Here is a 27,441-nt window from a genome sequence, read left to right as displayed (position 1 = left end):
TGGATCCCTGCTGGAGCCAAGACTGGAAGGTGCGCAGGCTCCAGTGTTAAATTGTCGGAGAGCAGTTTAAGTCAGTCAGCAACAGGCACGCCCCCTCCACCACTGACCAGAAGGTCTGGGCCGATAACTGGCCTTTGTGTAGAAAAATATACCCTAAGATGCTTCAGAGGTTGTATCAGGCAAAATTAATTAGGCCTAGGTCGTTCTGGAATAATGTTATCAAAAGAGATGACGTGCTGATTATTTCTAAACATACATTGTTAAATGGCTTAATTTCTGTTTGAGTAACAGGGTGTGGAAGCAAACCAGTTGTGTTGGATGGAGTGCATTGCTCAGGCACTATAAAAACATACTTGCAGTTTTGTGCATGAAATTTGCCAAGTGCACCCCAGTGTTGAATAGCCCTTTCCTTAGCAGGTAAGATTAAAAATGGATTGCTACCCTTGTCCTCTTGATTGTGTTTCCACGTGGTGTTCTCCACCTTTTAGGACTCCCATTAGTTTTTTCCAGTCAGTTTGTTGCTTTTTCTGCAATTTAAATGCAGTGCTTCTCAAATTAATGTGACATAGCTGCAAGTTGACAAAGCTACTTGGAATTATTTTTCCAATCAGGTTTGGAGAGGTGAGCTGACACCTCCTTGTGCCTCTCCTGGGTTGGTTATAAAAAAAGTTTGAATCTTAAAAGATATGCTTAACCGTGTATAGCGCGGCATAAGAATTAAGCCAGCCAGATTCTTTGAGTTAACAACTAAGGAGTTGGTTTTATTGCTATAACTCATTTAGGTAAAGATGCAGAAATTATGCATTCATTATGTCCAGCTTCCCATTAATGCAAAAAAGCACGCGCACAACTTTCCTACGCATGCACAAAAAGAAATACAACTTCACAGAGTATCCAATGTTAAAATTTGGCCAAGCAGTAAAGGTAAAAGTCGGAAAAATTGTTCACGGTTTGTCCGAATGCTTGTTCACAGCTAGAAGAGCCGCTTTCCACAGTGGCTGCTGGTACTTTGGTTTCTCACTGAGCCAGTTGCTCTGCAGTCATGGCTGATTGAATCTCTTTTCTCTTGAAGACTGTGGTGTTGAATTGGAATCCGCCTTTAAGAACTCTCAATTCACAACAATGAGGTCTTCTGATGGGTTTTCAAACCACAAACCAAGCTCAACTTTGTGGAGAGAGGTTTCAGAGGGGGGGAAGGAGTAAGGCTGTGCCCATACTCTTTCTGTGGCAATCTGTCTGTTAGTTCAAATCCAATGTATTTTACACGAAAGACCTGGTTCATATGACCTGTCTGGTTTCAATCTGGGGTTTATCTTAGCCATTATCTCTGGGAGCTCTTTAAAATCTCTCTCCATAAAGCGGCTTGTGGCCTTGACAAAGGCCAGTGCCTTTTGTTTAGGCTAATAGATTATTTTCAATAAGTTATATTATATATCCAGCATTCGACACTGCAAACTAACATTCTGTACAGCACATCTTTGCAACATGATTCAGTCACCTGGGGTCCCTGAGGATGGCATGACTTTAAAATCAGTTTTTTTTCCACTTTTTTTTATCTCCAATTCAAATTAAAAAAACCTCAGTCCTCAACCCCAAACAGCCTACCCATGGTTACATTGCACAGAACGATAACTACTCAAATTTTCAGTGCCAAAGTAATAGTGATATGTACATACCATGACTGACCCTTGAAGCTCTGTGTGAAACTGGGAGTTTGCTGAATAAACAGTTAATCTGACTATGTACTTAAAATCCTGGCTTTATAAATCTGCTTTTAGCAGTGTAAAAACAGCCATTAATTCATGTGATGTATTTCCTGTCAGCGCTGGTGTTGCCAGCCACCATACTAGTAGGTGCATCCTTTCAACATGGTTCTCCTCGTATGGTTAAATAATCTTGAAAAGTAAAACGAATTGTTCATATGCTGTACGGGTATCTATTTTTGCTTGCAAGCAAATTTGAAGGTTTGATAGTTGATGAAGCAGCAGCTGCTTACCTGTTAATTTATATCTTATGTACGAAAATCATTTTTCTTGGGTTTTTGTATGCAAATTTTGAATTTGTATGGGAACTTTCTTACCTAAGACCTTTAGGACCTTGGTGGGTCAATGGTTAAGTGTATTGTGGGGTGTTATACTAAGCCATTCCAGGTTTGATTCCTGGCCTAAATTGAGTTCAGATATTGACCATAGCAGCAGTGGAAGCACTTTAATTAGAAATAGGGGCTTTCTGCTGAGAGATGTGTATGTTAGCTAGGTGTGGCCTTTATTACTTTCTGTTAGTATCAACTAGAGAAGGACTCCAGAGCTTCAAAGTATCATGGTCTGTCATTTTAGTGAATAACGCTACTGCTGGTGTCTCGATCTTTTCACATCAGGGAGAATCGGAGAATTCCTTATGACTGACTGACTACAGATGTTAATGCTGGCACGGTATGGAGAGAATTGTATTCTGCTCTGATTTCCCAAACAGCGTAATGACCTGACACAGCTGAGGCTCACCCAGAAAGAATGGAAAGTTTGTGAGCCACTGCTTTCAAAGGGAGAAGGGAAAGTAAAAAAAAAAACGCAGAATAGAAAATTGGAGGCAGAAAGACCTTAAAGTAAACTTGAGATTTGTGTGTTTTCCCCCCCCCAAACTTCAATTGCCTTTATTTGAGTAACGTATACATGTTTGTATTTGTTATTTGAAATTGGTTTGACAAATGTGCATATGCTGCTGCAGTGTTGAAATAACAGCAAACTGCATATTTTTATTCAAGTTGTACTGCATCAAATGATTCTGTAGCAAGAGACGCTTCTGGCAATAGTGTAATGAATTCCTTTCTTGGGTCTTAAAAAGTCAGCTTTGTGTTGGCTGCAGTTACGACTGCAGTTCGCACAGTACTGTATTGAGTATAATATGCCTATACTGCATAACTGTGGCATCGATTCTTGAAAATGTTGGAACTAATTGCATTTTTCTTTCCTAAGTTGTGTGACTCTCACATCTTGAACTAAATATTCTTTTGGATTAATGGCTGCTTTGTGTTTCTATCTGTTCAGTTTTTTTGCATGTGCCATCCGATAGTGGTTTGCCATAAAACTAACCTGCTTTGTTCATTGTGTTTTGTCCTCAGGACTGAGTAAGCTGCTATGAGAAAGAAAGATGGAGCAAGAAGAGTCAAATCTGATAAATGATTATAGGTACAGAAGTTATTCTGCTACAATTGATAAAGCTTTGAAGAACTTTGAATCCTCCAGTGAATGGGCGGACCTTATCTCATCACTGGGGAAGCTTAACAAGGTGAGTAGATGTGTTATGTGATGGTGCCATGCCAATGAGAAAGGGTTGGTTTTAAGGAATTTTAATGAATTGCCCCCCATCGACATCAATATGAAATGCTGAGTGCAGTCAGTTTTCTACAATGAGCGAAACTGGTTAAAACACAGTTTTGGCATATCTTTAAATGCACTATTTTTTGGTATTGGCAAGGGCCAGTTAACTGAATAAAATAAAACCACATTAAAAGCAGGAAAAGGTACCAAATTGTACCTGGTTTTTAGGGGTAGTGACATTTAAATTCAGCTGTTTCTTTTTTAGCATGTCAAAGATGGAGTACCTTTTTAAAATTCCTCATTGTATAATTAGTGATGGGAACTGTGCAGTGCTCTAATTGATAACGATGTGTATCTTGTAACTGTTTTTCCTCCCCATTCGGTCACACTCAGGGAGTGTTATTCAGAAAATAAATGTGAATGGCAATAGCTAGAAAATCAGAATTTATCTCAAAATTGTTTTGTGTTAATGTGGAGGAGGAAAAGTGATTTGCAAGCGCTGGTGTTGGAGCTGCTATTGTAGTGTGCAACTGACACATCATGAAATAAGATTCTCAGTAGACCAGTTGACCTTGGAGTCATTCACAGTGTGATAATGGAACATTTATTTCATATAATGTATATGAGAGAGAACACAAAAGAGCTTAGGTCTGCAGTTTTTATGCAATCTTGAGACTCATGCTACCAGCTAAATTAGCAGAGTTCTATAGGAAGTTTTGGAACCTAAGTATATATTCTGTTCCATCTATTTTATCTTTGAAAAGTTTTTTGAAAGTCACAGGACAGATGAAGGCTTTAAGATTGTTTACTGATAGGCCTATTTACTCTAGGTGGTTTTCTACAAGAGGACGGTTAACTTAATTGTTTTGCTTGTGACAGCATCTGGTAAACTATAAATAGCTCACTAGGGACTGATTTGCCAGGAGCCTGTGGATTGACTTCCGACTAAATATATCTCTGAAGTTGAGAAATTAATGTCATTCCTTTTGGAGTTGCATTTTGGCTTGAGTGCCTAGTCCAAGGGCTTCCCCCATGCTTGGATGATAGGGTGTCGAGAAAGTAGTATACAGACCATTATGGAACCAGTTCTGTGTCTCAGGACTCCCTGAAGGGCCATGTGACTCATGGGCAAAGTTTTCTTTTTGAGGGCGATATATTGCGGAGGCTATACTTGTACATATAACTTTATGGAAATTTGGGATAAATAGGTTTATCTTTAATTAAATGGGTTGCAGTGGGGTGGTTTGTGTTGCAGGTTGGTGTATATATAGTGTACCAAATGAAAATAATTAAAATATACTGCATCCATGAGATAACCCTCATTGTGGGTCTGTTATCATTGTTGTGGGTCTTAGATGATGTTGTTCTTAGTCAGGATTGCTAGAAACTGCTGGAGGCAAGGCTTATGGTAAACTTTACCTTGTATTAAACATTCTACTAAGTACATCGGTACAGGACTTAGCATGAGGCTTCACAAAGAACTATCTCTCAGTATAGTCTTGTCATGTGATCTTATATCCACTGATGTTGACTATTTACATATTTAACACTAAACCAGAAACTCCACCGTAAAGCTGTTATAGGCTTCATAATTTCCATTATGCACAATATCAATAAGTCTTTTGGGTATATTGTAGCTAAACCCAGACCTATTGCTACACTATGTCCATATTAACCAGCAGTAATTTGGAGTAGGAACCCTGTTTCGCCCCTGAATTCAGGTGGACTAATGTCAGTGCCGCCCTGTCTGAGATTGTATTAATCTAAGACCTTTCCTGATTCAGTGCCATGCCAGTGCGCCATACAAGTGCCAGGCAATGACCATCTCCAACAAGGGAGAATCTAACCATCACCCTTTGACATTCAATGGCATTACCATTGCTGAATCCCCCAGTATCAATGTCCTGGGGTTACCATTGACCAGAAACTGAACTAGACTAGCCATGTGGCTACAAGAGCAGGTCAGAGGCTAGGAATCTTGCAGTGAGTAACTCACCGCCTGACTCCCCAAAGCCTGTCTAATACCTACAAGGCACAAGTCTGGATGAGTGCAGCTCCAACAACACAAGAAGCTTGACACCATCCAGGACGAAGCAGACTGCTTGACTGGTATCCCATCCACAAATATTTACTCCCTCCACCACTGATGCACAGTGGCAGCACTGTCTACCATCTACAAGATCCACTGCAGAAACTCCTTAGACAGCACCTTCCAAACCCAGGACCGCTACCATCCAGAAGGACAAGTGCAACAGATACATGGGAGCACTTTCACCTGGAACTTCCCCTTCACGCCTCTCACCATTCTGACTTGGAAATATATCACCATTCCTTCACTGTCGCTGGGTCAAAATCCTGGAACTCACTTCCTAACAGCACTGTGGGTAAACCTACGCCACATGGATTGCAGCAGCTCAAGAAGGATTTCCTCAAGGGCAATTAGGGATGGGCAATAAATTCTGGCCTAATCAGCGAAGCCCACATCCCATGAATGAATAAAAGAAAATATATACTGCACCTATCCATCATGTTATCAGGGAACAATTGCCTTTTATTTAAAAATCAATTTTAGCATTTCGCAATTGGAATTGACTGCTTGTATAAAAGAGTTTACAACTGGCTGATAATAAGAAAATCACAAGGAATCCCACACGGAATCCTATTTGTTCATTTTGCCTCTCCCTTTAAAATGGATTTTTGCAATGTGACCAAATGCTTAGATTCCGTTCATGTTGCCTATGATGTTAGCCTTGACTCGATGGTAGCATAAGAAGGTTGTGAATTCATGCCCCACACTAGACACTTGGACATATAATTGCCGCTGATATTTCAGAAATAAAAGCAGAAAATGATGGAAATACTCAGCAGATCTGGCAGTATCTGTGAAGAGAGAAACAGTTAACGTTTCAAGTCTGTACGACAACTCCTTCGGAGAGGAGGACCCTTCTGAAGGGAGTAGAAATATGATGGGTTTTATACTGTTGAGCAGGTGGCAATACTGATACTTCAGAGTCATATTAAGAGAGGTTCCACCTTTTAGTTGCAATGTTAGACTACATTTGCTATCCCAATTGGACGTGTGATCCTATGGCTCATTGTGTCTTGCTCGCGCACTCAGCTTTTTTGTAATCGGGTTTTACTGGCATAATTTAATGGAAACAATGGATATTTGATGCCCTGCTGCTGAATTTACTAATTTAAGTATGATGTTATGTGAGGGGACAACAAGTGGGAGTCCAAGATACTCATGTCCATGACAGTTCTGTCAATCTGTTCTTAGCCCCTACCTATCACTGACCTCCTATCCTGCTTTACCTGCTCCACCTCCCTCAAACAGTATAAATTCATCACATTTCTACTTCTCTTTAGCTCTAAAGAAGAGTCATATGGACTCGAAACTTTAACTCTGTTTCTCCTTCCACAGATGCTGTCAGACTGAGTTTTTCCAGCATTTTCTGTTTTTTATTTCAGATTTCCAGCATCTGCAGTATTTTGCTTTTGTTATTCATGGGGCTGGAAGAGGAAGAAAATCCCAAACCCTTTTGGTAAAGTTCTCCTTGAGGCAGCACATATCACAAGGTTTCAGTGAAATTTTGCAATGCATCATGCTATGCAAATATGCAACGTGTATATTTAGGGTGTGTGAACTCTTGTTGTGTTTAGGCTTGTGAGGGAAAGCAGTAAATTAAATGATTCGTCTCCGTTTGTGTTCTCTCCAGAAAAATAACTTCAAAAGAAAAGCAAATATTCCTCTTTTGTAATCTGAGTGAGGTTGTATTACATTATGCAAAGTAACGGCATGACAAATATGCATTTACAACTTACCTGGGAGTAGTTCAAAGGGCTATTTAACTTAACAGCAGTAGTCTTAAAGGGGAGGAACATAAGGAGGGGTTTCTGCCTTTTGGGGGCCTCAAACCAAATCTTTGCACATTGATATGGTCAAGATCATTAAACTTATAAATCTGCATGCAGCCACTGGGCTCCCACAGGTTTCACAAGACCTAATGCTGACCCTGAGGAACACTATTGCATAAATTCGCAGCCAGGCCATTACTATTTACTGTGAGTATTAAATCAATGAAATTACTCCATGGCGACTGTTAATGTGCATACTGCACATGCGGCTAGATGCAAGGTAACAGCAATAGGCCCTTTATGCTGTTGTGGAAATAGTACAAAGCTAAGCATTCCACTACACTTGAATCCAGTAGAACAGGCACTCTGTTTACAAAGTATACTTGGCGTTGAGATGACTGCAGCGCTCAATCAAAACAACTGTCTCTTGATCATTAGAGTTGTTTCATTGGAGAGCAAGGCAGTATAGTAAATTTTGTTTTAGGGAAGGAAAGGGTTTAAATTGGTCGGCACCCCTGCTGAAGTAGCAGAGCGAAATTTTAGACCAATGGACTAAACCTGGGGGGAAAAGATCCGAGAAGTTCAGTGTGGCTTGTGCAAGGGATTGGCTTATATACACAAGTGGTGATTTATTTATCTCTCTCCAGCACGGAACGACAGGCCGAATGGCAGCCCCCTGTATTATAACCATTTTATCTTTAAACCCAAGCCCTTTCTCCAGATCAGTGTGCGGGCAGTTGGCCAGTACCCATGTCCGCTGCTAATATTGTTGCTGCAGGTGCTGGCGAGGAGATTCCTCATGAGACTGCCCTCAGTCAGTTTCCATTATGCATCCCTCTTTCAGCCTGCCTCCACAAATTGGGCTGTGATCATGCATTTTGGGATTGCAAAAATAAGTCAGTATTACAAACTGCTAATGTCGGTGAGTCAGACGTTTCTAGCAGCTGACCCTGTGAAACAGCCTCGCTCAGATCTTTTTCTACACTGAGAGCAGAATAAATCCCTGGCCCATTTTTTTCAGATTGACCTAACCTGCCTGCCAAGGAATTAACACTGGCCTGGTTACTCAAGTGATCAGAACTGTGAATTTCAGGGGCAGGCGGTGGTGTACTGGTAATGTCACTGTACTAGTAATCCGGAGGACCAGGCTAAATGCTCTGTGTACGTGGGTTTAAATGCCATCACAGCAGCTGTGGAATTTAAATCCAAGTAATAAATTCTGGAATTGAAAACCAGCCCCAGTCACTGTGCCAACCATCATCAATTGCTGTAAAAACCCACCTGGTTTATTCATGGGGATGGAAATCTGCTGCTCTTACCCAGCCTGGCCTACAAGTGGCTCCAAACTCTCAGTAATATGGTTGACTCTTAACTGCCCTCTGAAATGGTCTAACAAGTGACTTAGTTCAAGGGCAATTAGGATTGGGCAACAAATGCTGGCAGTGATGCACACATCCCATGAAGGAATGAAGATAAAAATGTATATGCAAACATCTTGTACCACAGTTCAGGAAAGCTTTTAAATTATGCATAGCTCAATTAAACGTGTGGCTTTCTTAAACAATTGCTTTTTTTAATTGGTGAAAATAAAATTTAATTTGAGCAGAAATACGGCCGCACAATGTGTTGGTGGAAAATGGGACTATATTGGGGGATATTGCCATGCAAACAAGCTTTTATTCTAAACTGGTTAGTACTTCAATTGGGATAGTAGTAAAAATAATTTCTTACAAATGACTTGTGCTGCTGAAGTTTTTGCCTTGCACTCATCAAGACAGATTCGCAAGAATACAAAATTTCAAAGGGGACAGCAATTTATGCTGCGTGAGAAGATGATGCTGATTGGTTGCAAGTGGACTCTATTACGCTAACAGTCAATTTAAGATTATCAGTTGGGTTCACAGTGTGGCTCACTTACATGTGCTAGAAGCTACATATATTCACACACAGGACCTTTTGCAAACAGAACATATCCACCCATTGAACCTTTTTCAACTAAATAGAAGTTCGGGTACAGCCATTCCCTGGTTTATTCCCCATGGCAATGCCTTGATCAATTGGAGTTGACCTGCCTGTGTGAATTTAAACAAGCTTGTCAGGTAACTTTTTTTTGGTGCATTCTCCATGGCAATGTCTCTATCAATCAGAGCTCACTTTCCAACCAATCAGCACCCTCTTCTCATGTAATGTAAATTGTTCCCTTTGAAATTTGGCATTCTTGTAAATCTGTCCTGATGAGTGCAAGACGAAAAGCTTTGATAATATGTCTCTTTTTCTCAGCAATTCTGAAGTTCTGTACAAATAACTTAAGTGTCCACAGGCTATATTTGCACAGTATAATTTCTGGTCTATGGTGTTTTAAAAGCCTTCATTTCAAGGTGCAGTTAAACTGATTTAATTGCCCTAATCCAAATATTAACACGAGAGTAGGAGTTAGCCATTTAACCCTTCAGATCAGCAATGACGCAGTTGATGACACACTCATGCCTGAGTCAGTAGGTTTTAGGTTCAAGTTGTACGCCCAAGACTTGAGTTCAAAATCTAGGCTAGCATTCCAGTGCAGTACTGAGTCTTTTGCTTCGTGTTGGAGGAGAATGGTGGGTCAACTGTGTCGAGAAGGACAGGGCAAAATAGCTTATGGAAAGGTGATTGGAACAATTCTAGGAAATCTAGATGTAGGAAAATGAGTGTATGGGTCTGGGAGGGGACAGCACATTCAAGGGCTTTGGTGAGGAAGGGAAGTTAAAGATGGGTCATTTGCAATGACAGAGGAGGCCTGAGTTGCTTTTTGAAGAGGGGAACAATAACCGAGGAGAGAGTGCCATTAACGAAATCAGCTTGCATCGGAGCCAGGAAGGGAATTTGAATGGTCAGCAGTTCCATGGGAACAGAGTTGAGGGATAAGGAGGTAGGTTTCATGGATAAGATGAGCTTGGAGAGGGCATAGGGTAGATAGAAACTAGAGAGTGATGTGAGCTCAGGGCTAGGGGAGGGGGGAACCTTATGAACATATGAGCATATGAAATAGGAGCATAAGTAGACCATTCAGCCCCTTGAACCCACTGCACATTCAACAAGGACATGACTGATCTTTTTGTTTAGAGTTCCACATTCCCATGTACCCCCGATAACCTTGGATTCTTGTTAGGCAAAGGAATCAATTGACCTCTACCTTAAAAATATTTAGTGACCTCCCCCTCCACCGCCTTCTGAGGCAGAGTTCCAAAATCTCACAACCCTCTGAGAGAAAACATTTCTCCTCATCTCTGTCCTATAAGGGCGACCCCTAATTATAAAACAGTGCCCCCTAGTTCTGAACTCACCCATAAGAGGAAACATCCTTTCCACGTCCTCCTGGTCAAGACTATTCAGGATCTTTATGTACTTCAGCCAAATCATCCCTCACTCTTCTAAACTCCAATGGAAACAAGCCCAGTCTGTTCAACCTATCCTCACAAGACAATCTGCTCATTCTAGGCATCAATCTAATAAACTTCCTCTGAACCACCCCCAACACATTTGGAGAAGCAGTGCGGGTTTAGAGTTAATGGGGTCCTGAGTTTCCTGTAGTGCCTATCCTTTGTTAAGAGGTAATGACCATCCCAGCCAGAAACAAGTCCAGCACTTGGTTTAAGGAATTCAGTGAATCAGTGTTCACTGCATGAGACAGCAGCCAGTTCCGGAAGTTAACAAAACATGTATGTTATCAATATGGATAATAAATTTGATATGTTTTCAGTTCCCAGAAACCTTTAAGGACTTATTCCATTAACAGGAGTAAATTCACATCATACGTACTCTTCTTGTGTATGTAATGGAAACTGCTCACCTCTAAGGTCAGAGATAAAATCTATGGAGGTAGATTATGAAACCACCCTCCGCCTGTTGAAATGTCCCATGGGGTTGTTCATCAGGTATTTCCTGTTTGGGCCTGTTGGGCACGAGAAGTATGTAAATTTCCTCCCAGGCACCAGTTAACTTCCTGCAGCTTGATGGGAGTGCTGGATGGAGCAGACCTTTAAAATGTTGCTTAAAATGAAACTCTTTGCACCAATCTTGGGAGAGGGAGGGGGTTGCTTCAACCAAACTGGCAATCCAGTGGCTAATGAAGCACCTTCTCCTGAAGTGTTTGGTAACAGTTTCCTAGACTCTTCTTTCAGTTTGATGTTTCTTCTAGAAAGGGCCGAGTAAGCAGTGTTTCACCCCCCTCCTCCCAAGAGGTAATGCATGTGCATGATACCATTTTGCCCTATTTCTTTTTCATATTTCCATCTGGCGGTATAAAAAGGGACCCGATCCTTTTTTGTTGTTAACTTTTACCTTTGAGATTTGGAAAAAAGTCCGACTTTTTATCCAGGAACAAAAACAGAAAATGCTGGAAATAATCAGCAGGTCAGGCAGCATCTGTGGAGCAGGGAAAAGAGTTAACATTTCAGCTCGTTGATCATTCCTGATGAACGTTTCTGTTGAAAGGTCTTTGAAACGTTAACTGTTTTTCTCTCCACAGATGCTGCCTGATTTGCTGAGTATTTCCGGCATTTTCTGTTTCTGTTGCGTATTCCCAGCATCCCCGCAGTGTTGTGCTTTTTGTATCTAGGAATGTTTGGCAAGTTAGTTTGACACCATTAAAGGAAGATGCTGGAAAGCATTTTTGAGAATGGCTGACCACGCTCCTTTTCAGAATGTTAATGTTACAATAAGTGGCAGGACCAGATTCCCTTTTGGCACTGAAGCGTTGCTTCAAAAGCTGCCTTGGTTCCTACACAATTAGGTAACTGAGGAGGCCTGACTGCCACTGCAAAGATAGAGAGCCGCCTTGATTTGGTGTTTGCCTGCTTCTCTGGGTTGGTGATGGTGTAAGGTGCCAATTTATTTTTATTAACCGGCCTGTGTATAGATCTTCACTCGTGACTCTGAAAGATCTGGGAGAGAAAGGAAGTAGGTGAGGATATTGCAGATGCACCAGCTATAATCTTCCCAATCTCTGTTGATTTGGGAACTGTCCCTCCAGGTTGGAAAATGTGCAAATAAAAACAAAAAAACTGCGGATGCTGGAAATCCAAAACAAAAACAAAAACAGAATTACCTGGAAAAACTCAGCAGGTCTGGCAGTTCTGTTGAAGGGTCATGAGGACTCGAAACGTCAACCCTTTTCTCCGCCGATGCTGCCAGACCTGCTGAGTTTTTCCAGGTAATTCTGTTTTTGTTTTTGTTTTGGAAGATTGTGCATGTCACCCTGCTATTTGGTAAAGTGATTGAGGGGAAGCTAAGGAATGATCGACCAGTTAGCCAATCATCAAGGATACGGACTGAACGTATTGAAAATTTGCAGCTGATCCGAGAGTATCAGCGTGGATTCATAAAGAACGGGCCATTTCTGGTTAACCTGATTTGAAATTTTTGAAAACGGGAATGTCTATGGATGTTGTTTATGTGAACTTCCGGAAGGAATTTGATCAGGGATTGTTAGCTTATGTTCAAATTCGTGGAGTCGGAAGCAAATTATTGACCTGGTTAGGAAATGGGCTGATTGACAGGAGATGAGAGTATGGAAAATGGGCAGGTACTCTAATTGGTAGGATGTGACTAGTGCTGTTGCACAAGGATCTGTGTTGGGATAGAGAGCCACATAACCAAGTTTGGCTGAAGCCGGCATTGTAAGCAATGTAGATGGAACCCTAAAATTGCCCGAAGATAATTAATAGGTCAGGTAAATGGACAAAACTCTGGCAAATAAATGTAGGCAAATAGGAGGTACCGTTTAAATGGTAAACTAGAAACAGTAGAGGCTCAGAGTTTTGGGGATCCAGGTACATGGATAATTAAAATATCATGAACTGCTACAGAAAATAATTAAAAAGTCTAATGGAATGCTCACATTTATATTGAGAGGGCGAGACTACAAAGGGGTAGAAGTCATGCTTCAGCTTTACAAAAGGCCTGGCTATACCACACTTGTAGTGCTGTGAGCAGTTCTGGACATTTCACTTTTTTTATTCATTCACAGGATGCGGGCTTCTCTGGCTGAGCCAGCATTTATTGCCCATCCCTAGTTGTCCTTGAGAAGGTGGTGGTGAGCCTTAAACCACTGCAGTTCCTTTTTTTGTGACTTTGGAGTGGTTTGTCACAACTGAGTGTAGTTGAGTGGCCTGCTAGGCCATTTCAGAGGGCATTTAAAGAGTCAACCACATTGCTGTGGGTCTGGAGTCACATGTAGGCCAAACCAGGTAAGGACAACCGATTTCCTTCCCTAAAGGACACTAGTGAACCAGATGGGTTTTTACAAAAATTGACACTGGTTCCATGGTCATCATTAGACTTTTAATTCCATACTTTTTTTTTCATTGAATTCAAGTTCCACTATCTACCGTGGTGGGATTTGAAGCTGGGCCCCTGGGTCTCTTGATCACTAGTCCGGCAACAATACCACTACGACATCGCCTCTCCCTAGCAAAGATAGGTTGGCCTTTGGAGGGAATGCAATGTAGTTTTACCAGAATGATACCTGAATCCCAAAGGTCAAATTCTGCAGTGCGATTACACAAATTAAGGCTGTATTTACTGGAATTTAGACTATTAAGGGGGTGATATGATCAAAGTTTTCAAGGTATTAAGGGGAACGGATAGAATTGATAGAGAGAAACTGTTTCTGCTGGTTGGGAGTCTAGGATTAGGGGAGCATAGTCTTAAAGTTAAAGCCGGACCTTCACCTTTCAGGAGTGAAATTAGGAAACACTTCTACGTATAAAGGATGGTAGCCGTTTGGAGCACACTTCCGCAAATAGCAGTTGATGCTAGATCGATTAATAACTTCAAATCTGAGATTTATAGATTGTTGTTGTTATGGGGGCAAAGGCAGATTTGTGGAGTTAGTTTCCAAAATTGTTTGATTCTTTCATGGGATGTGGGCATCACTGGCAAGGTCAGCATTTGTTGCCCATCCCTAATTGCCCTTGAGAAATCAGTCAAGCATCTCCTTAAATGGTGGAATAGGCTTGAGGGGCTGAGTGGCATCCTCCTGCCCTTGCATTGTGATTAAAGCAAAACATCAATTTTGCCTTTCCCCGTTTTCAGAACATCAGCGGGGTGGATTCCACAGTTGTAACCCAAACATACCACAGAACTACTCTTTCTTAAAGTGGTTCTGTAATAGTAAAGGGACCGTTTCAGGCAATAAGCCATATTTCATGGTTTTACTGGACATATTTTTGAGGAAGCAACTGGGATGTGGGTGCTTCAATGGTTAAATAAATTTTCAGAAAGGGCTATGTGAAGTTAATAGAACAGAAGTAATTGACAGTGATTTCTTCCCTGGGTGATATTTTTCTTTTACTTTGCATTCCCGTATGTACTTTTAAAAAAAAAAATAGTTGCTGCCACTCAGCCCGGCTCCCCAGTGATGCAGCTGACCAGGTTGCTGGTTAAATCTGGAGAGTCCTTCCTGATCCCAGTTCTGTTTACATCACTAATGGGAGTATAATGTCAAAACAGACTCTTGTGCATTTACAAGGTTCAAAACTGGGTCACCATTAACTTTTAAATAGTCGATAATTTATGTTCCTCTTTTTTGCTTTCGGAAATGATTACCTGGCTACCAACACGTAATGTAGGGTGCAAAGTTCAGCTGGCAAGACGAGTTAAACAACTGACTGTGCCAGGTTGTAATTCATTTTCTACCATGTGAGGATAAACCAGAATCTTCATCTGATCATGAATAAGAAACTGTGCATCTTTTATTTCATACAGTTTTCAAAACATCTTGAGGTAAAATTGAAATGATTTTGCTTTCCAAAACTGCATATGGATTTGCTAACAGCTCTCTTCATAGTTAATGATGCTTCCTTAAAGCAATGGTTGTAATAATGACACTAGAAAACACCACTGTTCATATTTGTCCATTCCAAAAAAATCTCTTAATTACTATTCTCTTATTCTGACCTTTTCACCAACTTGCTGTCTCTGTTGTGCCAAACTCCCTTTAATTAACTATGCCTTTAATTTTATCAAAATGCCCCCAATCTGCCTTTTATAATTTCTGTACCATTTGACATTTGGAGTGATGGTGCTGTGAAGAAGGCATTGATTTAATGCTAATCTTGCCTGTTCCCTGCTGTCCTTTCCTCAAGTGCAATTTTAGCCACTGGAGTCATGTTATTTGGGAAGCTTGAACTATTGACTTGCAGTTTGCATTTATGATTTAGTAATTCACTTTTTTAATAATGTCTTAAGTGTTGCCTTTTTAATCTTCTGTATCTGCAGGCACTCCAGAGCAATTTGAAGTACTCCCTCCTACCAAAACGTCTAATCATTGGCAAAAGACTTGCGCAATGCTTGCATCCGGCACTTCCCATTGGTGTCCACCTGAAAGCACTGGAAACCTATGAAGTCATATTTAAGATAATCGGGACCAAATATCTGGCCAAGGACTTGTTCTTTTACAGGTGCAGTAGATGAAGACTTGAGATCTCGGGTTCACTCTAATCTCAGTTGTAATGCTCAAATCAGTTACAATTGTCAGAATGAGTTGGAAATGTTATCTAAAAGGAACCTGCAATTCCTGACTACTTACAAAATTACAATACTTAAGGCAATGGATCAGTCCATTCACTCTGGAACACCAGCTCTCGACTTATGGTTGACTGTGGCACAGTCTCTTGTTCTGTTAACTGAAGCCTATCTTCTTTCTTCTTACTTCATGTTGCATTGTGCACCCAGCTACCGAAAATTGTTGCTTATTAACCTTTGCTAACAACCACCTCTATGCATGATCAGTAGTATTCTTTAGTTCTGATTGGCCCAAATAGCACATGATCAGTCCCTAATTTGGTTAAATGGCACATGATCAATGTCTGGTCTCTCAAGGGTATGGTCATCTTGCTGATGTCACTTGCTATTAATTCCAGACTGGTTCCCTAAGATGTCAGTCATTTGTGGTAACATCCTTTGTATCTTGTCCCTGTTATTTTATTAAGTTTATAGCTTTTCCATATGAACATGGAGCAGGAGTAGGCCACTCAGCCCTTCATCCTGCTCCGCCATTCAGTAAGATCGTGGCTATCTGATTGTAACCTCCTGCCTACCCCCAATAACAATGGGGTGAAAGGTTAATCAAGAAACTATCCAGCTGTGCCTTAAAAATATTCAAAGACCCTGCTTCCATTGCCTTTTGAGGAAGAGAGTTCCAAAGACACTCAACCCTCTGAGAGAAAAAATTTCTCCCCATCTCTGTCTTAAATGAGCGACCCCTTATTTTTAAATCATGACCCCTAGTTCTAGATTCTCCCACGAAGAAACATCCTCTCTACATCTACTCTGTCAAGACTCCTCAGGATCTTAACGGTTTCAATTAAGCCACTCTTACTCTTCTAATACAAACCTAACCTGTTCAACCTTTCCTCATAAGACAATCTGCCCATTCCTGGTATTAGTCTAGTGAACCTTCTTTGAACAGTTTCTAATACATTTACGTCTTTCCTTAAGTAAGGAGACCACTACGGTACACAGTGCTCCAGATGTGGTCTCGCCAGCACCCTGTACAACTGAAGCATAACTTCCCTACTTCTGTGCTCAATCCCCCTCAATAAATGATGACATTCTATTAGCTTCCCTAATTACCTGCTGTACCTGCATACTAACCTTTTGTGATTCATGCACTAGGGCACCCAGGTTGCTCTGAACCTCAGAGTTCTGCAATCTCTTAGTGTTTAGGTAATCTTTTTCATTCTTCCTTCCAAAATGGACAATTTCACATTTGCTTGCATTATACTCCATTTGCCAAATCTTTGCCCACTCACTTAACCCATCTATATCACTAGATAGGTTTTCCAGTGAAATAACAAGGTACCACCCAGTGTGTGTCTGCTTATTTGTGACAAGATGGTGTCACTGCCAAATGTTTGATTTCCTTTAGGGCTTATGTCCCAAAAAACCTAACTGATACATCTTGGGTGTTCTGGAAAGTTCAAATGCCTTTATGTAACTTCTTAGTGACTGCTAATGCCTGAAGCAAGTTACTTAAAAACAAGTAACTAAAAATACAAGAAAAAGCTTAAAATAATACAGTAATTACAAAATTACTACTCCACATACAAAATAAATACATAAAGATGATTGGTGTGTTAAAGTTAATGTAAAGTATGCATTACAAAATACCATGTAATGTTCATAAGAAATAAAAGTCACAAAAGCTACATAACTACAACACTATTACAGAAACTGATAACCACAGTAATGCACAAAACCTGTTGTATACTTTGAAGGAAAGTGACTATTTCTCCTTAAGCACTTTAAGTTAAAAAGCTAATACAATTTAAGATATAGAACTGCAGTTTGAGATTTAAAGCTGTTTTACTTCACACAACAGACTTTTGAGAGGAATAGAGGAATACAGCATATGTGTCAAACTCCTTCCCAAAGCCTAGTCCCCACAGCATTTCTGCAGCATTTGCTTTCATGATTAAACCGCAAGAGACTTCACGTGTATCCTCTAATCAAACCATAAAATGTAACAGTGATTCTCTTCAACATTTGTCCTGTGGTAAAACCATAAAATGTAACCCTCCTTTGGCCCGAGGCAATATGGCACACATCACTTGTCAAGTAGGAATGCACAGAAAGAGAGAGACCCTCATAGTATGATTCCATATTGATTAATAAACTTTGATTCTTTGATAATTGAACATAACTAAACTAAAACTATTAAAATTATTCAACATGGACTTTGCTGCAGTCTCTTACAAAAAGCAGCAGGTGTTTTCCTTCAATTCATGATCAGCTCTTGAGCAGATTGTTGCTTAAGCGCTTATTTGGTATTGAGGTATAATGACGAAGTCTGCAGATCGTAAAAATAAAAATTCTATTTAGATTTGATGGTTGTATGGTGCTGAGATTGAAAGATAATGCTTTCCTTGATGTGTTATTAAGCAAATATGGTAGACTATGGAGCACTGAACCAATATGGATTTGCACCTTGTATTGTTGTATTGTTGGGTTGGATTAGCTTCCGTAAATTTTCAAAGACTGCTTGCTGCAAAACACTCTAACTTTATTGTAAAATATTTACAGTTATGAGAACACCTTACACTAGCTTCTGACCATGCTTACTCTCCTCGAGTCCCAGATCATGACTATATGTCTCTTCCTTCCGTGACATCACAGACTGTTATCGTTAACCCTTAATGGAACTTAGTTTAATATCCTCCATTACACTACACATCTGGTTACTTCTCTGTTGTTGTTGTTAAATCTGTCTGAGCAACGCATCCTTTTTAGCAAGATAATGAGGCTTTTTTTTTGTTTCTCCTGTAGCTCTGGTCTGTTTCCCTTGCTGGGCAATGCAGCTATGTCTGTGAAGCCAGTGCTTCTTGGGCTGTATGAGAAATACTACCTCCCACTACACAAATCCTTAATTCCCAGCCTGCAGGCATTCATCACTGGACTGCTACCAGGGTTGGAGGAGGGATCGGAGATTTATGAGAGGTGAGGCCATTGAATTGCTTTTGTTGGAAGCTGATGTATATTATTTCTATTTCTTCCTGTTTTGAGTTTGGAAAGAAGTATTAATTTGACTGTGTTTCAACTTTATTTGTTGTATTCGAAAAAAAATTAGGTAGTGGTGCAAGGATTTTGAAGGAACTATATTTCATCCAATTATAAAGCAGTTAACCACTGGACACACACATCCTGGTTGGACTAACGCTTTAATGAAGCTATCTGAATGTAGATTTAGACCCAGCCCAGAATGTTGAGAAATATCTTCTCTTTTGGCTAGTTGTGAGTTGATTGTAAAATTACTTTAAGCAATCTTGGCCCAATTCCCAATAAACATAGATGCAATATGCCCTAACTTGGCAGTCTTGGACAGATGTGAGGATGGCTGGTTGTCAGGAATGGAAAAGTGTCGCACTAATCCATTAGGGAGAGCTGCTCTGAGGATGTGCACTAAGGTGCATTATTGAGTAGAGTGCAGGGCGTTTTCCCTTGCATCTAGTCGAGCAATATCTGATCTAGGATTACCTAAAGGTGAAATTACAGAGGGGACCCTGCTACTGGAATATGTTAACTCTGAGAATTCCAATAATTACTTTGTTAACGCACCATAGCATTTATTGAAATATTTTCCCGAGCATGGACTTAACATTGACTTTTCAAGCATTGACTTAGCTTATCATGGGCCAGTCATCAGAGTTATGGTACAGTTTGTGTGAAAAGTTGTCATTTTGACATGAAGCTATTGTATTCCTTACCCATGACATTCTTGTGGTTAAATAATGTACATCTTCCTCCCCTCAGTGTATCTCTTCAAATTAAAGAAACTGTGCTGTTGCTATCTCATCAAACTTGCTGCCCAAGAGATCACTAGGAAATTTGATTCTTGGCAGTTCGATTAGGAAAGAAGTCACTGATGAAATACAGTTGCACAGTTGCTGGCAGCTTTTACTGGGCTGCCAATGTTGCTATGTGGGGTCCCATTCAATACTTAATCACATTGAGGGTTATTTTTATTGTGATTTACCTTTAAGGGATAGCAGCGAGGGAAGTCTCATGTAATCCAGTCTCAGTTTCACTTTGGCCTGTGGGCGGAACACAGCGCACGCAGTCCTGCTGCTGAGGCCCTTGAGATTTCTATCCATGTATATGTGTTCTCATGTGCCTAATCTAAATAAGTGAACCCACAATGTGGTTACAGAATCTCTTATGAGTGACTGGTGCCTTTACATCATTACAAAAAATATGACAATCTTTCCTGATAACTCTGGCCTCTGATACCAAATGAAAATTAGAAATACCATATAAAAATTAAATTCATTGTCAAGATGAGAGAGTTCAGCACAAAGGTACAATACTGCAGATGCTGGAAAACCAAAATAAAAACGGAAAATGCTGGGAATGCTTTCCGGGCCCTGCCAATATCTGTGGAGCGAGAAACAGAGTTAGCATTTCACCATTAGAAACTTCAGGCTTTGATGCTGTCTTTTGATGGAACTTGCTGCTGTCTCTGGCCCAGAGGGGATGGTGATCTGCTGATCTGTGATTTATGTTTGTTTTGATGTTTTCAGTTGTAGGAAGATTAGGTCACGTGAGAGCTGGCATTTGTCAAGTGTTAAAATAGTTCTAAGCATTTTAGCACTGTGAATTCATCAACTCTGAGGCAGTAATTGATTTGGGACTTGCAGCCTTGGTATGATCTTAGCACTGAGAACTGCACAGCACAAAACTGCTTCCTAACTTTGATAGGCTTGCATGAGCGATCTATAATGTTTCTGAGGTTAGAGGCTGATATCAAGCTGTTAAGTAAATGTACTCACTTTTGCAGGCTGCGCTGAATGTCATGTGACTGACCTTCCAGGAATAGGCCACTGGAAAAAGCCACAATGCATAAAGCAAAGAAACATTTAAATTCCCAACTGGTTTAAAATGATCAAATAGAGTAAATTCCAACTCTCTTGTTGGCTGAGTGGTAGAAAGTATTTTATCGCATGGTATTGTACCATACAAGACCAGAAGCCTCGCTGATAATTCTTGGTTTCGGCTGGGTGAAATGATCTCCGTTAGGCTGGAATCAGGATGCTTCAGTAAAGCTTGTTGCCCCCAGGTTAGGGAAGGTGGAAGTGGGGAATAAAATGAGGTCATTTTTATTATTATTATTTATTAATTATGATTGCAACTTGCTACCCCCTGCTGAACAGTGATTTTTTATGGGCATTTCAAGTGAAGGCTTATTCAGGCTCATTTGTGAAGCCTTACACAGTGAAATAGGATGTAGACAGTTGCCATTCTCACCTGAGATGAAGGTCGGCCATTTTGAAATGAGATATAATTGACGGTGCCTGTAGGTCCATGCCTCAGCAAGAGTCGAGACCCCGCCTGGAAGAGGAGGAGAGAAATGATGGCCAATTAAAAAAGGAGTGTTGTCTTCTGTGCTAAGTTGTGATTGGCACTGGTTATAATCAGAAGACCAAACTTTTGTGATATATAGTTAATCTGAAGGCCAATATTTTGGACAAATAAATCCTTTTAGATGTGCTAGCGTTGTACAGGTAATGTTGATTTGCAGAATAGGAAAATTGAACTCCGCGCACATCATTTGGGAATGCTGTAGAAAGCATCTATATTCTACAGAATTAACACTGTTGAAGTATTGTTATAAGGGTATACATTTATTGTTTTGGATTTGTGTAGATCCTGTCCTCTTGTAATAAGTTTATTTCAAGTGATACCATGAAAGGGCAGAAGTGTCTACTGCCTAATATCCCTGTTCATAACCTCATTGTAATAGGAGTGCACACTTGCATATAACTTGCTAATATTTAGGGCAATGCCCATGTTTAGGTCGATTAATTCATTTGGGCTGCATTTAGGGGGAGATGGTGGTGCTGTGATAATGTCACTGGGCTAGTAATCCAGAGGTCCAAGCTAATGCCCTGGGGACATGGGTTCAAATCCCACCATAGCAGCTGGCAGAATTTAAATTCCATTCGTAAAATCTGGAATTGAAAACTGGCCTCAGTAATGATGACCATGAAGCTATCATTGATTGTCATAAAAACCCATCTGGCTCACTAATGCCCTTTAGGAAAGGAGATCTGCCAACCTTACCTGGTCTGGTCTACATGTGACTCCAGACCCACAGCCATGGCTGGCTCCCAACTGTTCTCTGAAATAGCCACTCAGTTCAAGGGCAATTGGGGATGGGAAACAAGTCCTGGATTTGCCAGCAACACCCACATTCCATGCAAGAATAAAAATATGAAATGACCAGATTTTATTCTACATAACTGGAAATAGTGACTGTGAAAATGCTTAACACCCATCTTCCCTTTCACCGAGTTGCAGAACAAAGTGCTGCATGTCCAGAGATTCCCTGGCAATGATGCTGCCGCTTTGACAGCTCAATAACCTAAGTGGATCAATGAAAATATTCGCTCCCCGCGCAGACAGCGATGGGAGTGATTTACCTCCCCAGAGCTCTGAGAACACTGTTATTTGTTGATGATACTGCATTACCTTTTAGTTCTCTGAAGCACGTGCGCTTTGCTTTTGTTCCACTTTCCGCCTTTAAAATGACTTTGTTTATGCCACAGGCGCAAACTTGAAATGTTGTTGGGTTTGGCTATTGAATAAGCGAGAGTTCTGAGCAAGAATATTTGTAAGAGTGATGAATTCCTCTGTGATTTGCAGTACAAGGTAATGTTACCTTGAGGCCCTGGAGCTGGTCTTTCCACTACCCTGATATTTTAGTGTGAGTGGGGCAGGAGCAGGGTGAAAGTTGTGAAGAAAGCATCTCACCTACTGAACGTGGGAGGCCCACTTGTTCTGAGCTCAGGGTGGAGGTTGGTTCAGGTGGCTGGATTTCCTGCTCTCCCAGTCAACCCACCAGTTATGTTGAGGCTTGACCTTGAAAATTGAGGGGACGTTGTGCTGAATCCAGGAGACGAGCAGTTTAGATGTCCTTTCTGCCTGACGTAGACCTTCTCCCCGCAACTCCCTTAAAAATTAGAATATAAAACCAGAAGGAATTGTCTGCTTAACTGTGTTAGTTCATTTTTGGATGTTTATAGTATTCAACTGACAAAGAAGTTCATCAGGTTTTATATGTTTCCACAAGATCTGAACCCATCATTTGAATCACTGCCTTGGAATCAGAGTGGTGTTGTGTTTGAATTTTTGTTGGAGTTAACCAACATTTTTTTCTCTCTCTATGACGTGAAGAACGGACACCTTGCTGCTGAAGCTGATGCTGGTAGTGGGTCAGGAGGTATTCTATGGAGCTCTGTGGGGCAGTGTCCTCATCAGCCCCTCTATACGCCTGCCGGCTTCGCTCTTCGTTGTCAACCACATTAGCAGATCTGTGTGCGGAAAAGAGCAGAAACATATGTTTGGCACAGATCCTTGTCTTGCGGTAAGTATATTAATGCAATCCAACCTGTGCTTTGTTTATGTTTTGTTATTGTGTTTAATTCTTCTGGCCATGCTATCTTCACAAGGGAGGGAAGGTGAGCTGACTGGACTGGTTGGCTCAAGTTGGCACCAACTCTGGTGGAGGTGTTTAGGAAGTCAGCTGATCTCAGTTCATGCAGCTACACTGTTATTAATCTGAAATAAATTAAATGAAAATCAGGCAGCTTCTGTAAAGGTTACACAACACAAGGCAAAAAAATCTACCTCGGTGAGTTTGTGCCTTCTATGACATTCCTGAAGGGCCTTTTTTGTAACAATGCTGTGATTTAACACTAAACTAACAATACCTGACAACACATTGATTAATGATGGCTATTGTGGGAATTGAAGGATTTAACAGCAGAGGGATTGATGTTCTGGTGAAAGGTTATAGGCCTGAAATGTTAACAATGTTTCTCTCTCTACAGATGCTGCCAGACCTTCTGCATATTTCCAGCATTTTCTGTTCTTATTTCAAATTTCCAGCTTTCGCAGTATCTTTAGTGTTTTTTTCCGCAAAAATATACTTTATTCATAAATCTTCAAAAACATTTCAAACCATTTCAAAATCACCATTACAAAAATACAATCAGGTTCAACTTTTACAACATGAATCACAAGGTGTATCAGTACAAACAATGAAAATTACAATCATTGGCAGACATTCATTTTAAGTTGTACAGCCTGAGGGGGCAGTATCTTTAGTGTTGCGAATTCATTGGCACTTTTTTTTTCCAGGTGAAAGCACTGTGTGCCTCGATGCAGGATTCTAATGTTCTTGTACAACGAAACACCTTAGACATTCTATTTTACTTTTTTCCTTTATGCACATGCCTGGTAAGTGTTTAGTCTATCTATTTTTAAATCTGTTTAATGCTAATTGCAATAGTTGTTCATCTGTGTCCTCTTTCCAAGAGTTCAAAAGCAGATTAATTTGCAAGTCACAGGTGCCATGCCATAACTGGCAGCTGCATCGTTGATTTTTGTGAAGCTTAATATATTGCATCACCCTTAACTTTTTATTAAATCTTAGCTGGGTGGGAAATGGTTGGTAGCATTGGTGCATACTTAGCAAAGAAATTTCCCACGTTTAAAATGTGATTGATGCACCATGTTTCAGAATTGTGGCTGCAGTGATAGGTTGACACAGTTCTGTAGAACGTTGTCCTGTCACATTGGAAACCTGGGTTTGAATGCAGCCCAGATTTGTGCCCGACTGTTTGATGCCAATCATGCTGAATGGGAAGTTGACCAGTGGGGTTCATGGAAGTTCCTGATTGTCGTCAAGTCAAAACGCACTGTACTCTTCACATTGAAAAGAGATTTGGTGTGAGCCAAAAAAAAGCACGTTTTGTTACCTGCTTTAGTTTCAAATCTTTTATTTTGAATATGCACCTGATATTTGTGACTGGATGGGATTTGGTGAAATATAATGCAAGTAGATTTATGTTGTGTCTCAATTGGACAATAATATTAGTTTGTAAACCTTTGAGCTAAAATATAAATTGCTCTCAGTATCATTTATTCTTTGGAAATAAATCTACTTAGTACTAACGATCCACTGTAGTACTGAGGGAGTGCTGCACTGTCAGAGGTGCAGCCTTTCCGGTGAGAAATTAAACCGAGGCCCCTTCTGCCTCCTTGGTTGGATGTAAATGATCCCATGGCGCTATTTTGAAGAAAAGCAAAGGAGTTATCCCTGGGATCCTGACTAACATTTATCCCGCAGTTGACATCACAAAAAGCGTTATCTGGTCATTGTCACACTGCAGTTTGTGGGAGTTTGCTAGGCACAAACTGGCTGTTATCTTTCCTCCATTAGAACATTTAAAGTAATGTTTCCATATTTCATTGGCTGTTAAGCGCTTTGATACATTGAATGGCCACAAAAAGCACTACATAAATGAAAGTCTCTTTTTTTTGATGAAGGAATTGTTTAATTCAAGTACTGTAAATCAGAGTTGACTTGCCTCAGTTGGTTTATGCTGCCACCTTTTGAGTCAGTGTGTGTGGTTCTGGCCTCAATATAAATTTAGGCTCATGATCCAGGCAGTTCACTGCTAAGCTGATGTTCTCGTCATGGGTGCAATCTTTCAGATGAGATCTCTAAACAAACGCTCTGTCTGCTTGCTCAGATGGGCATTAAAAACTCCTTGGACATTAAAAACTCCTTGGGCACTGTGCAAGCGAGGGCAAGGAGGCCTGCCGGTGTTCTGACCAACATTCTTCCTTTAACCAATGTCACCAAAAACAGATTGAATGGTGATTCATTGAATTTAACCGTTTACTGTTTGTGCGATCTTACTTTGTACAAATTAGCTGCGTATTGGCTTACAGACAACAATTAAGGCATTTCAGGGCAATCTGTTAGCCTGACAGCACTTTAGAATCTTCAGAGTTCACAAAGTGCTATATAAATTCAGCTTTTTTGTTTCTAATTAACACTGAAAATGTTTCTGAAGGATGTTAATTTTATTCATTAAAATGTCATAAATTGAAAATGGAGGGCCACGTCAAAGTTTTCTACACTCGAGTTACCTGACTGCCTGACATTGTTTGTTTTCCACTAACGTTTGTAATTGACGGTTCTTTTCCTTTTTATTCAAGGATCCAAATAACTCTGCCATCCCAATGTCCAGGGAGGACATGGTGCTTGTTCTCTCTGCTGCTCTTTACGCTGTACTGAGGAGAGACATGTCATTGAACAGGCGTCTGTATGCATGGCTCTTGGGTATGTAAAAAAAAAAAACTTTTAATGTCTTTATTTAATTTTCATGCTGTGATTTTAAAGGAAATTATCTTATTTATTCTCACCTTTAGCATATTTCTTCACTGAGAGGGGCAGGCAGGTGATGTTTCCAAGGCTTGTTCTGGTAGTGACTGTAGGCTAGACCGATGGGTGACTGTAGGTTAGACCGATGGGTGACTGTAGGTTAGACCGATGGGTGACTGTAGGTTAGACCGATGGGTGACTGTAGGTTAGACTGATGGGTGTGCCAGAGTAGCCTGGTTTGTTTGCTTTCTTCCTTCATTCTTTGGTAGCAGATAGATGATCTGTGTTCTGAGAAGACTAGAGTCAACAGCCGCAGCATGAAAAGGCAAGTGAACAACTGTTGTCAAATGATGAGCCAGCAATCCAGTCTGGTGGCAGCTCACTGCATTACCAAGCACCATGCCATGGGCTGTTAAGACGTGGATTTGAACGTGTGATTCTCTACACTTGAATTCCAAGGATTGAATTTTCATGGTCCTGTTCGGGACTAAATGGAGTTCGAGTGGGGTAATAAAATGGTGGCCGGGATGCGGATCTGTAAGTCCTGCCTCCATTTTCACTGGCGCAAGAAAGGAGGTGGGTCAAGAATCTCACACACAGCAATGTAGAAGTTACTGTCATTATTCTAGAAGTGAGCAGTTTTCATTAAGGTGGCCATGTTTTGGAAGCCATCCCTAAATCACACCTGCAGAGTGGAGGCTTGAACCATGGTTTTAAGGCAAAAAGCTGAGTAAAAATTATGTTGCTTCACTTAGGCTACAGCATTTCATGTTTAACCATGAGTTTGTTTACTAAAGTGAGTGATGACAGTGCTATGATTGGAAAAGGTAAATGACCATTAACTAAAGTGGTTGCTAGGTTGTTACTTCTGACAACTGGAAAATCGTCAAATGAAAGAAAAGCATTTGTTAAAATGATTAAGTCTCCTGATGCATTGGAATAGATTGTCCATTGGATAAAGTGCTACTCTGTATTATACATTATTGAAAGGGTACTCAATGTGAGATCCGGCACTATTTGTTTAAACTCTCCCCATTGCATTAATCCATTATTTGAAGAATAGCTTAGCCATCTGTTTGAAAGCATTGACAGATATATGACCTTTTGCCTGTCTTCAAAAACACTAATGTATTCTGTACTGCAGAGTATTTTTAGTCAATTGTCCTAGGGAATTAGTGGAGTTCCGCAGGGGTCAGTGTTGGGACCACAACTTTTCACTTTATACATTAATGATCTAGTTGAAGGAACTGAGGGCATCCTGGCTAAGTTTGCAGATGATACAAAAGAAAGGTGGAGGGACAGGTAGTATTGAGGAGGCGGGGAGGTTGCAGAAGGATTTGGACAGGTTAGGAGAATGGGCAAAGAAGTGGCAGATGGAATACAATGTGGGGAAGTGTGAGGTTATGCACTTTGGTAGGAAGAATAGAGGCATGGACTATTTTCTAAATGGGGAGAGAATTGGAATCTGGAGTACAAAGGGACTTGGGAGTCCTAGTCCAGGATTCTTTTAAGGTTAACTTGCAGGTTGAGTCAGTAGTTAGGAAGGCAAATGCA

General features: G+C 40.6%; 1 protein-coding gene across 5 annotated transcripts in view; it reads left to right on the top strand.

The window, feature by feature from the left end:
* dop1b (DOP1 leucine zipper like protein B) overlaps positions 1 to 27,441 on the top strand; it is a 133,230-nt gene that overhangs the window by 27,921 nt on the left and 77,868 nt on the right. For all 5 annotated transcript variants that reach the window (XR_005945888.1, XM_041211835.1, XM_041211836.1 and 2 more), the window contains exons 2-7: positions 3,119 to 3,285; positions 15,435 to 15,616; positions 18,483 to 18,653; positions 22,887 to 23,076; positions 23,853 to 23,951; positions 25,722 to 25,845. Coding sequence is in view for 4 of the 5 variants with exons in the window: in XM_041211835.1 (XP_041067769.1) it covers positions 3,148 to 3,285; positions 15,435 to 15,616; positions 18,483 to 18,653; positions 22,887 to 23,076; positions 23,853 to 23,951; positions 25,722 to 25,845 (904 nt within the window). In the remaining variant the exon portion in view is untranslated. The remainder of the gene's footprint in view (positions 1 to 3,118; positions 3,286 to 15,434; positions 15,617 to 18,482; positions 18,654 to 22,886; positions 23,077 to 23,852; positions 23,952 to 25,721; positions 25,846 to 27,441) is intronic.

This window comes from Carcharodon carcharias, chromosome 18, assembly GCF_017639515.1.
Source record: "Carcharodon carcharias isolate sCarCar2 chromosome 18, sCarCar2.pri, whole genome shotgun sequence".
Classification (NCBI taxonomy): domain Eukaryota; kingdom Metazoa; phylum Chordata; class Chondrichthyes; order Lamniformes; family Lamnidae; genus Carcharodon; species Carcharodon carcharias.
Note: the sequence above shows the minus strand (reverse complement) of the source record. Positions and strands in the feature narration are given on the sequence as shown.